The sequence below is a fragment of the Patiria miniata genome, unplaced genomic scaffold (assembly GCF_015706575.1).
Source record: "Patiria miniata isolate m_02_andy unplaced genomic scaffold, ASM1570657v1 HiC_scaffold_3, whole genome shotgun sequence".
NCBI classification, from domain to species: Eukaryota; Metazoa; Echinodermata; class Asteroidea; order Valvatida; family Asterinidae; genus Patiria; species Patiria miniata.
The window spans coordinates 37,081,224-37,093,821 of NW_024037069.1; the positions used below are offsets into that span (position 1 = coordinate 37,081,224).

Here is a 12,598-nt window from a genome sequence, read left to right on the forward strand (position 1 = left end):
CACAAGTTGTAGATCTTATACATGGTGCCCGGATGTGCTGTATTCTCTGAAATCTCGCAGGTTTTTGAGGTCCCATTACACGCTGTATTTTGAACGTTGACTGAATGGTGGTCCCTGTGTTTATTAAAGAGTGCAGTATTTAATTTGTGATGATTTGGAATGGCGATTGGATACCAAGACATCACCACAGAGTTGACATTGTTTACAGTACATCACAGGAGAAACAATTAAAGCTTGGAATTTTTTAACTGCAGGTAACTTCGGTCATACTTGAAGATGTTTCCAATTGCATTATTTTAGTGTGTGATACTGCAAAAAAGAAATTTGAGGATGCGTAATCAACTGCATATGCATGCAGTGAAGTTGTAAAGAGTTACTCTATTATATTTTTCATCAAAGAGCACATCAGGTGTTAATCCCGAGTTTAATACATCAACTCAAGTAATGACCATTTAGTCATGAAGAAATCGCAACTACATCAATGAATAGGTAGATATTGATGTTGTTTACGTACTGTATATTTACATATGGGTCATTCTATAAATTTGGGTCCAAAGTGTGACGTTTTTTCTGTCCCTCTTACCTTGGTACTTTGTAGTTTGCTTTTCAAGTTTCATTAAGAAATACAATTTTTTATTTGTTGGGTAGGTAGTTTGCTATTCATAATCACTCTTAGAGGACGACTGCATGAAGGAGTGCATCAGAATTATAAAATCACAGATGTCAGATGTAACAGGGACAGGAAAAAAGTGGACCCAAAATATACTTGCACTCTTAAAGTGTTAGGATAAAGAAATATCCATAGTAATAGCAGTTCATTATAACTGTGATGTTGCACATGAATAACTACAGATAAAGTTACGTGTAGCACTGTAAGACGAGACATTATGAGCATTCCAAGTAGAAAGCTTAGAAAAACTGCACCCCTAGATCAGAGAACAACGTCCACTACATACGGTAATATTCACATATTGAGACACATGTATTTGTCGCTCACACCTTACCACACGTTGTTTGTTTGTGATGACTTACATTTGTGGTGTTATAGAATTTTCTTAGATGTTTCATTACCCTGGATGAAAACTATTTAAAAATAAAAACTGAGATGTCGTGGTTTTCAATGAGCAAAATTGAAGTCTCTGATACAAGTAGATGTATACATCCGTGTCATTTCAAAATACACTTCAGAACTCATGCAGTAAAGCCCATCAGATGTCTAATTACCCGTAAGTAATCCAAATTGTATTGTGGTTGAGTACATATCTGATTGCTTGTTATGGCAGCTATGCCAGTGAAAGTACATGTATACATGCATTGTCAAATTTAGTAAGATGTGAGTTCTCTGCAAAAACAGTCTTTTGATAAACTCATATTGTTGTAATTTAATTCTTAAACAAAAATCTAATTCTTTCAAATGAAGAGTTTATTTTCAAAACGCGATAAATATCATTTTGTTACCTTTTAGAATCCCACTCTCTCCTGGTTGCCCAAAACCAGTTTCGACGGCCATTATAATGAAAACACAAGTTAAGAATACAACGGAGCGAAAAATGAAGTTTAGAAACATCTGTTATATTGTTTTAATTCACTTTTTATAAATGGATATATTTTGTGATTTTTTTTCTCTTCAAATGTTCTCTTAGATTCCTCAAAATTGCACATTGTCACTGTTACTACGTACAGAAAGCATTAAAAAAAACTGAGAGAAGATGAAGAAAAAATGTGAAGTTTAGAAGAGAAAGGACAAAGTGCGGTTGTGGTGTAGGGAAACCCATGTAATGAGACAGGCACCGAAAGTTTAAGCCTGGGCGGGATTTGAACCTAGGACAAAGAGGTGGAAGAAAAGGGAAAGAACCACTGCACTAACCAGAATGTTGTTTTGATAGATACTACAAATAATCAGGCATGATGGTTTTCATATCTTTTTTTTTTTGTTTCCTATTTTCTTCATTGTCAGCATTCTATACTGTAGACATTACACATTTTTGTGTCTACTGGACACTTCCTTTCTTATATTTTTCTTGAGGGTCAAATTTTGAATTTTGTGCATTAATTGACTGTTGTTTACCTGAGCTGTTTTTTTTTAAAGCATGTTTTCTCTGATAAGAATTTCAAACTTTGTCCAAATGAAAATAGGTCACATTGAAATGTTGGTAATCAAACACAATGTACTGGAGTGGTCTACATGTACATGTATAGATCTCATGCATTGAAGGTACGGCGGAGGGCGTTCTTTTAATTTTAATGTAGTCACAATAAATGCACAAACGGTTTAATCATGCCTATCCATGCAGTACAAAAACATTTGCCCTCTGATCAGGTCTATTACTGAATGAGAGCTGGTTTGCAACGTGAGACTCAATCACTGCAGAGGAGACTATCATCTTCATGCTCCAAACTCCCTTTCCTTACAGTGGTGAGATTTAAGTATTCTCCGGCCCTGGAGCTTGAATTTTAAGGAATCGTTTTAAGAGTGTTTGTATCAGAGTGTTTGATGTTTGTATTCAGATAAGCTGAATCTTTGACCGAGCCATTTTGCAAGTTGGGTTTGTAATGTCTAGTATTCTGAGTTTGCATGTATAGGTCATATATCTCAGCAAATGAGGGTGCTAGCCGATACGACATCATTTTCTGGGTATAACCACTAGACAACTCGTTTATTAAAGCAGTTTAGTATAAAACTTTACTTAAATCTAAACATAAATATTGTATAAATGTAGTTTTTGAACTGTAGCAATGTGTATCAGTGACATCAGTGACCATCATTTCATGTCTATACCCCCAAAAGCTTTCGATACAGCCCCCTAATTTGCTCAAGAATAAGACCTCTGAATCCCAAGACAAGACTCCATGTTGCCATATCACATGCTTCAGGGCAAGCCTTATGCCAGCATCCTTTAGCTCTTGAATGGTCTGGTGCCAGTTTACCTTTAGAACTCATTGTGAACAGAGTATGGGTGCTTGGCTTCTCTTAAGCCACAACTGAAATTACATGGCTACGGCTAGAAATCACACACAAGTCTATTGGAAGTGGCCGCAGCCGCTTCCATAGGTGTGTGTAATTTCCAGCCATAGCCGAGTCATTCGGACACGGCTCTGGAATGGTCTGGTGCTTTTTTGGCATTCGCACCCATTGTGAACAGAGTATGGATGCTTGGCTTCTCTTAGGCTGCATCTGTATTATTTGGCTACGGCTAGAAATAACACACGAGTCTATGGGAAGTAGCCGTAGCCACAGCTGCAGCCGCTTCCATAGGTGCGTGTGTAAATTCTGGCCGTAGCCGAGTAATTCGGAAACGGCTTTACATAACTACCTGGAAGCTTGCCCAAGTCATGTGCTTCTTTAGACTGGAGACTTCAAACCTAAAAATATGTTTGACATAAAAACAAGTCAGTGAACCAGACATTATTCAAATTTTTCTTGCAAATGGCTTACTGACGTGGATGTAGATTTTGAATCCAGCATAATGTATTGATTGTTAAAAACGGTTGTAAAAGTATGCAGTATGAACAGGTAGCACTGCACATACAGTTTTACTATGCAAATCATGTAGTGGTTAAAACCATTGGCAACTGTTGCTTGGCAACCATTGCCTGGCAACCATTGCTAGGTGACTGTTTCCAAGCAACTTTTGCTTTAAGATTATAATGAAAAAAAAAGTTCTGTCAATAAGGAATAACACTAGAGAAAGAAGAAACTATTTTAGAAAAAGAAAAGTATTTTCTCTTTGTAAAAGAAAAAAAAGCACAATAGGTATTTGAACCTGCAAGAAAATTGTATTTATGATCTTTCTGTAAACATAAATAAGACATTTTATCCAGAAATCTTTCAAGAGTTTCAGATTTTATTGTGTGACATAGTGTAACATAGACGCCAGGCACAAAAGATGCTTCATGTGTACAATACAGAAACATTTTATTAAAGTATCCAGTCCAATTGGAAGTCAATCAGTATTTGTATGTGTTCATTTATTGGTTACACTAGTTTTCCCCGGATCAACGATTTGGGGAGGAGGGGTGGGGGTTTGAAGCGAGTGTTATTAATTTGTTCACTCCTTAACCAATTATTTTTATTTTTATTGCAGCTACATGTAATTTGCAAGTAGCCAGTGCAAAATATGACTTTTCCAAAATTCCTCAGAAATGATTTACAGAGAACGAAAAAAAATGTATTATCCATATTTTCTAAATAGGACCAGAAATTAATGAGATTACCCTCTAATTTCAAATTTTACCAAAGTATGAATTTCCAAAAAATCCTTGCATATTTCTTAGGGACAAAAATATCATCGATTCCATATTTCAATTCAGAGAAGAAAAAAAACCCAGGGGACTAACCTTGCATTTTAATTCAAATTTGACCAGAATATTTTTTTCTTTAATTTGTCTGACAGTGAAAACATCTTCAAATCAAATTTGTTTTTAATCTCAAAATTACCAAGGAATAGTCTTATAGAGTACAAACTTCAAAATGCATACATGTTTGTTTCAAAAGGAAAGGGGTAAACATTGGATATGAAATCAAATTGTTGACGTTTGGCCAGGTGTTTGGGGGAATCTTATTACTTTGATAAAACCACAGTTTTTCCCCACTTTATATAACATATTGTAATGAAAATAGCTCATCATTACCTTTCTCCCCACCTTCTATTTTTGGTTTAGCCTGCCCCTCTCATCCATCACACCCCCTGAGCTGAGTGTGTATCAGTCCAGCCAGGCATGCAGCATCTTATTTGCATAATTCTATTGTAAGTCCCATGTGTGTGGAATTTGAAATAGCCATGTGAGCTTCAGTCTGCTGGGTGCTGTGCTAGGGATAGGTTGTTTGTGGAGGGCTGTGCAGGTTTTGCCTGGGCGTGGCAAGGGAAAACGTTGACGTCACGACCAAGTAAGTTGTAGTGCATGACAGCTTATAAGTTATTGTTTTCCTTGCATTTATTTCTACAAGAATTTCCTGCCCCTAAAATTAGAAGTAATTAGTAATAAGTAGTGGACGGAAATAAGTAGACGGATTCGATCTTTCTAATATATCAAATTACTTGAAGCCTAAACATTTCTATATTTGTCTCGCTGCGGCACTTGACCACGCTAATAGGAACAGTTGAACACAGTACACAATAAAAATATATCAATAGGTCCACTTTCATTTTCTTCATATATTTTATTAAAATCAAAATGTGCTTTCAGGAATGCATAAATAAACATGCAAATTGGTTATATATACACAGAAACTGCATGTGCTATACGGATTCAGAAATGTACACGACAATATGCTATAAATCTCTCATTCTTTGGGACTAATTTACAAAGATATCAGTTATGCAAAGGTTTACAAAGAGACAAAACTAAATAATGCACATTACATAGACACAGTCACATCTTGCATGATTCAGCTACTCCTGTGAATGCAGGACATTTCAATTTGAAGCTTCATTTGACAAATTACAGTATGTAAACTCAGTGCAGAATAAATAAAATAATTTGTCATGTATTTTCTATTCTTCTTAAATGTCGATTTAGGCACCTTTGAATTATTTGTTTCATTAAATGTTTTGTTATTCAAACATTAATTTCCTAATATTTTTTTTCTTTTCAAATTTCTTTAATAAGATGTCCCCTTAGTTTTTATTTTTTTAAACAAGACAAATTTTGGGAATTTAATTTGGCATATGTTTTTGTTAATTTTTTTTTTTATATCCCAATCTAAATATTTAATTTGTACCTGGACAGGGTTAATTATGTGCAAATACAACTGGATCTACTTTGTTAGATAAGTGGCCTACGAATCACAAAGTCTGATATAATACTGAGAACTAGAATTTCAGAAAAACAAAGTTGCCAGTATAGAAATATTTCAAATATTTGATTGACAAATCTAAGATCAACAAAATTAACTATGCAAGTAATTTTGCCCTTAAAAATAACCTGTAGCTAAAAAAAATCATATTGCTGTAGTTTTTATAACCCTGTTTGAAAAGTTTTATAGTGATTTTAAAGAAATACTTTGCAAAAAAGATGTGACTTTATGGATAGTATCCAAATTGCTTAACTCTGGAAAGCCTATAGCTTCTGATATCGATGTGGCAGGCAAAATGTCAAGCACTATTGTGCATGCCATGGAACTTCATGTATACAGAAACCTGTTTCACTGTTTTGTGAAATTGTAACTTCCATGTCTATCTATTGCAGGTTTTCCAAAGTACTGAACTAATTATCATCCAAAATATTAATAATTGATGGACAATATTTAACCCAAATGCATTTTAAGTCCTGTTGCATACATATTCTTGCTGCTGAGAACTATAATTTTAATCTGCCCTCATTCGATTTGTATTATAGAGGTTTGAAAATAGAAAATGGGTAACAGTCGACAATACTTCTTTAAAACGACAAAAACATGGGGATAATTTTCTGTGTGTAGTTCACCTGTGTGCTATCAAGACAAACTGGCCAGATTTGAAAGGAACTATTTCCAATAAAAACGATAAGTAACTAGTAACATGCATCTGATTTATTGGACAGTCACAATTTTTTTTTTGAATTTTGGTTAACTTGATTCATCACCCATTATGTACACAGAAATTGAATCCTCAGCGGAAGATCGCATTTGAAACATTCTAAATCGAAACTGTTTTGTAAACGAAGGAAATAGGTTCAGATGAATATGATGCAACAATTCAAAACGTATTCAGGGTGATATCCCTCAAAACGAACTTACCATTGTTTAACCCCCCCCCAACATAGTAAAGCAGAGATGAAGTTGTTCAATTTGTGTTTTAAACTGGCAATTTCTAAACCCCCCCCTTCACAATGAATACAGACCAAGCTGGAACAGAAACATTCAATCATTCACACAACTCACTCATTGCATGCATATAAAATAACAATGCACTTCACAAGAAATCAATCAATATCCTAATTTTTACTGGACTTCGATGGGTTGTTCTGCAGGCTCAGCAATCACGTTCTGACTTGAATCGTCTTGACCCGCGGTGACCTCTACAGTATTAGGCGGGGTCGTAGGTCGTGGGTCAGCCTCGGCCGGGTTCAATGACTGGGGTGGGGTCGGTGACCCCTGTGACCTCCCGCTCTGGGGTCGCGCGCTGGTCGGGCGCGTCTGTTGGAGGCGGGACTGCGGGCGCGCCGACGTCGGCCGGGAGGCCTGACGCTCCGGGGTGGATTTGGAGAGCTGGTTGTCATGGCGATTGGCCCGGGAGCTGGTCGGGCGGGGTGACCTTGCTGAAGGCAGCTGTAATGTGGTGAGAGAGCACGAAGAATTCAGTCATTAGCTGCAAATATGTGGATTACTATAAAAGTTCTGTTACTGATACAAATGTGAATTCAAGGGCCCATGTATAATAATTTTCATTTTGCCATTTTCAAGGGTGCCTTTCCGTTTTTTATGCTTATGCAAATTTCCATATTCATGAGCACAAGTGTGATGTCATTTTGGGCAGAAACCTCAATGGTACAGCTATTTTAGTACCAAAAAATTCCAGATTTTTGTGATATTTTTTTTTTTTTTTTTGGTGATTCGTCGTTTCAATACATTACAGTGAGTCAATGAGCAAACTTTTCTCACAAATGTTTTCAAATAGCAATTTTTTGGGTTCACAATTTTAACAGAAAACCCCTGAAGTGAAGAGTCTAAAATCACAGCAAGAGCGCCCTCAGTTGTCAGGAAAAACATGGAACATGTTAAAAAAAAAGTCCACTTTTCAACTTTTCAAAAAGCGATTACCAAAATGGGATGTCTAATAGTTTTCATACATTTAAGAGGAATTTGCACAAAATATGTTCCCAATGAAAAGTTACATCATGGTCCCTTTAAAGCCCGAGTCCATCATTTGCAGCTATCCAAAAAAGTAACTGGCGTAATTATTGTTGAAAAACATACTGGTTGAGGAAGGCATTTCCTACGGTGCTTCTTAAGAAGCACCGTAGGAAAATTTAAATTAGTTGTTCGTTTTGTTATTCGGCGCAGCGCGCACAAGCATTGGAACGACGCACAGGCGCGCGCGGTTGCTATAATTCGTCGGATCAGTGCGCAACATCGCGTAAAGCTGCAATTCAAAACAATTCGAAACATGATTTAGCAAGTTTTGATATTAAATTGAGATCCTAGAATGCTGTTTTTCTCGGAATATGAAGCTGAAGCTGAGCTGAAACTTCATCAAGTAAGTTGTTCAGTATCTTTCATTAGATTTTGAACACTTTGTTGCTTCAAACGAACAAAATGCACTAATTACAAATGATGGACTATAGCTTTAAACTGCAAGTCCCGCAAAAGCACTGACAAAGTCATAAAACAGGTGACTAGCAATATATCAATAATGACATTGCATAAAGAGCACCCTCTACAGATCATGCATGGACAGATTGGCAAGACACTCACTCTATGCGGTGCAATGGTCGGCAGTCGTTCTAAGTCGGTGGGTCCTATGCGTCCTTTGTAGATGTGACCATCTTGACCCTGAATGTCTGCCTCAAGCCTGCTTGGAATAAACGATTCATAAAACCATTATTTAGTAAAAAAAGCCTTCTCACACTAAAGCATCAGTTTCAGGGGTAAACTATCGTCCTGAGATTGTTCAATACAGGCGGAACTGCCAATTTAAGGCTGGATAGCTCAGTTGGTAGAGCACTGGAACGGCAATCTGGAGGTTGCAGGTTCAAGCCCCGCTCCACCATGTCCAGTCAATTTCTTTGTTCAACTTTAAAATTATTCTGAGATTGTGTTGAAATGTTATTTCAATAAAACCATGCACTAGATTACAATTTGAAACTTGTACTAGAATAAAGTGTATGATTTTACCTTAGTTATACCTTGACAGTGATGACAATATTTTTGGAACGCACTTCATTTGGGAAACACACATTACAAAACAAACGAAAAATAGCTGAAACTTTCTTTGTTTCTGTGGGTGTTTATTCATTAAATTCATTCAGTTTTCACTCACCTCCCATTTACAAAATTATTCACGCTGACTGCATCCTCCTCCTGTACAATCCCCCTGAGGAAAGAAAAAAAATATCAAAATGAATGCTCACCCCAAGGCTTATGGGTTGTTTCTATTAGGACTACTGTGAGTTTACAGATCAACCAGACCCATTTTTATACAAACCACAACAGAACTGGCATTTAGCTAAAAATGATACTGTTTCTTGTCAGCAAGAGAAAATGACCCACATGTCTGGCCTATTCCATCTGAGATGTAAGTTAAATGTAAGCCCTCGGTAAACAAATTAAAAGTATCATATCTCTTTCATTTCATTATTGTATTGTTGCTAAGTTTTGTGTAGGTCTTCATCAGTTTCAGGGAAAAAACTTGAATGTATACTCTTCAAACCACAGATCAAGTTGGGGTCAACATTTGACTCATTTTTCCTTCACAAAGTCACAACTTTCGTCAGCTGTGATGTAATGATTCGGTAACACACCAGCGTAGTATCATGGTTGTAGTTCACACAAATCTGTTACAAGTTGTGTCAAAAGCAAATCACAAGTCAATTCACAAGTCCGGTTACAAGCAACAGCGGATGAACAATGAAAAAGGAATGCCTTTGTTATGCTTCTTTCGAATGGCATGCAACCGGGCTTGAAAACTGGAGGACTTGTGATGGACTTGTGATGGACTTGTGATGGGCTTGTGATGGGCTTGTGATGGGCTTGTGACGGACTTGTGATTGACTTGTGATGGACTTGTGATGGACTTGTGATGGGCTTGTGATGGACTTGTGATGGGCTTGTGATGGACTTGTGATGGGCTTGTGATGGGCTTATGATGGGCTTGTGATGGACTTGTAAGGGAGTTATGGGGACTCAACAAGTGTAACTTACGTGAGGTTTGCCATGCGTGTATTGCGTCTGTGTGGATAGGTCATAGTGTGACTCCCTCCACAGCTCCTAGTGGTTGAGAAGTAGTCAGGCACGTCAACATTCCCACTGTAGCAAAACAGGTCAAAGTTGGGTTTAGTTTTCAGACAAATTTACAATAAACACAAAGATGATTACTCATAGGTAAATATTTTGAAAATGTGCAAGTCACTTTTATACAGTCTTGATGTGTTATTTTTTTTGGGTTAAAATATAAAGTTGAAACTTTGTGATCACAGAGCATATCCACAGTCTTACATCTTTTTACATTTTTACTTGAAAATGAAAAAAGTTACAAGATGCTTATAAGTGTGCTTTTATTGTGTCATTTTGTAAACAAGCAACTTTGTATTATTGACAAAAGGAAGTTAGTTTGAAGTGCAAAACCAAATAGTTAAATCTTTTTGAAAAGTGGCAATGTTAATTTGGTATTAAAGTGATAACGTGAAGTCGGACATTTCAGAGAAGTTCAAATATCCTTGGTGTAAAAACCTTAACATTTAGATCCTTTGAACAAGCAGCCATCTTGGATATATTTTTGATTAACAATACACAAATAGTATACTCATGCAGACCCCTGTGAAGCAAAGTGCTGCACCCTCCAAGATGGCTGCTATGCAAATGGTCTATGGAATCCTAGCATGAACAGTAGATGCCCAGCACCACTCCTGAGAGAGCATGTACGTAATTGTTTGCATCCGAAGTGTGGAAAGCACGCAGGAGTAATGGTCATCCATATGTGCACAAGCCTGAAGCCTGAGGTGTCTACAAGTATTAAGTGCCATGCGTTCAGGGGCAATGCATTCAAGTTTCCCACCTATTACTATCTTCTAACCATTAAAGGTAATATACAACATTTGCAAACATCAAAAAACAAAACCAAATTATTTTGACTGTAAGTTAATAATAGTCTCAAGCATCCTGTGAAATCATGGCACCTGGTGTGCTGCCATTTTCAAGAAAAGTGGAATTTTTGTATTAATTTGAAATGATGGTTGGCCGACCGTCGTTGGGAAAAACTGACTTTTTGTCAAATACTGCCCCCATTTTACCACATTTAGTGAGTCCACATTATGCTTGCAATCGGTTACATATCTGTGAGGTACAAGCCAGCTAGTCTGGTTCCCTGACCTGACAATTTCCCGACGTCTATAAATTTCCTGACGTCTATAAATTGCTTCGTTTGGTCAATAGGGTCAGGGAACCAGACTACATGAAAAGCATATTTTGTCTTGGTTTCCAGCATCTATGAACACAAACCTTTAAACAGGTCAGTGTAACAATATTTGCTATACAATACTAACCCCCAAATCCATCCATTTCTGCAAATTACAGCAAAAGCAAATGTTGTGTATATTCCCTTTAAAGGATTATTTGTTCAGGGTGTCCATAATGAGACACACTTGCTTTGGTTTGTCATTGTGCTAGTTAATTGGCTTCACACAACACACACATTAGTTAATTTCTGTGCAGTTAAGTTGACAAATGTGCATCACTCAAAAAAATCAAGCCACTTTTTGTTTACCTTGGAGTTGAGGGTTTTTGTTTATTAAGGAAATCGGTCATGAGGCGGGAATGTCTGAGCCTCATGAGCTCTCCGTGGGGGCCGGAGGGGGTGGGAGGGAGGGACATGGCTTCAATTTGGAGGTATTCAATCTCCGGGGTACTGGGGTTCAATGTCCTTTGTCATAGTAAGCAGCATTTAGAGGAGAAAAGAATGCGAAGAGTTTAGCAAACGGGTTTATATTTCTACTTTTTTACGACATTGTCTTACCTAACTGCACCTACAATAACATGCAACCAATACTACTTTTGATGTTGGCATACGCCCTCATACATTGGGTCTTATTGGGTTGTCTTTTACTGCGTTGCTGTTAGTGACTTTTTGTGAAAGGCAAAAAGGAAAGAATCCCCTTCCCATACATTTTACAACGTTGTGTCCTTGGGTATTTCACCCTACTGGCCTCTCTCCACCCAGGAGTATACAGGGTGAGTAAAAAAAAAAACCGAAACCCAAATGTCGGGACCATTGTTTTAGTGCAGTTCTGCATGTAGCACTTTCAAAATCTAGGTTATGAAAAAACAATTCATAAGCTTTCTTTTAGTACAAGAATCATTCAAATCACTCATGTACTTTTCAAGTTACGGAATGTTAAACACAACCACCGATTTAAGGTTCTGTCCACGGATCACAAGAAGGTAAGTGTTCTTTCAGCAAAACGAAAAACAAATCACATACGGAGTGTGAATTGTTTTCGTTTTGCTGAAAGAACACACACCTTTTTTGTGATCCGTGGACAGAACTTTAAAATGGTGTTTGTGTTTAAAATGCTGTAACTTGAAAAGTACATGAGTAATTTGAATGATTCTCGTACTAAAAGAAAGCTGATGAAGTGGGCTTTCATATCCTGGATTTTGAAAGTGCTACAAGCAGATCTTAACTAAAACAATAGTCCCGACATTTGGGTTTTGCTTTTTTTGATTCACCCTGCAAATAGGTACCGGCATTACCTCGGTGGAATGGAACTTAATTCTCTGTTCTTCATGCCAAGAAAACCGGAGATAAACGCCGGCCTGAGTCATATTGGCTCGTGACAGACTTTACTTTATCGAACATGAAAGTTTGTTTTCTGTCCCATTATTATACTTTAGTTTACTTTAATACTTGATACACGACAACCGTAATACCAAATGCATAAGTGGAATGTGTCACACTAGGCC

The 12,598-nt window shown here is 37.1% G+C and overlaps 1 protein-coding gene across 5 annotated transcripts in view; it reads right to left on the minus strand.

Moving 5' to 3' along the window:
* Positions 1–5,141: 5,141 nt before the first annotated feature.
* Positions 5,142–12,598, minus strand: part of LOC119737130 (glutamine-rich protein 2-like) — a 28,429-nt gene continuing 20,972 nt past the window's right edge. For 3 of the 5 annotated variants that reach the window (XM_038211240.1, XM_038211239.1, XM_038211235.1), the window contains 4 exons: positions 9,842–9,946; positions 8,961–9,014; positions 8,396–8,495; positions 5,142–7,249 (listed from right to left, as the gene is read on the minus strand). In XM_038211240.1, coding sequence (XP_038067168.1) covers positions 6,923–7,249; positions 8,396–8,495; positions 8,961–9,014; positions 9,842–9,946 — 586 coding nt within the window. In that variant the 3' untranslated portion in view covers positions 5,142–6,922. Of the gene's footprint in view, positions 7,250–8,395; positions 8,496–8,960; positions 9,015–9,841; positions 9,947–11,402; positions 11,559–12,598 lie in introns of all 5 variants that reach the window. The other 2 variants (XM_038211237.1, XM_038211236.1) reach the window with 2 other exon arrangements.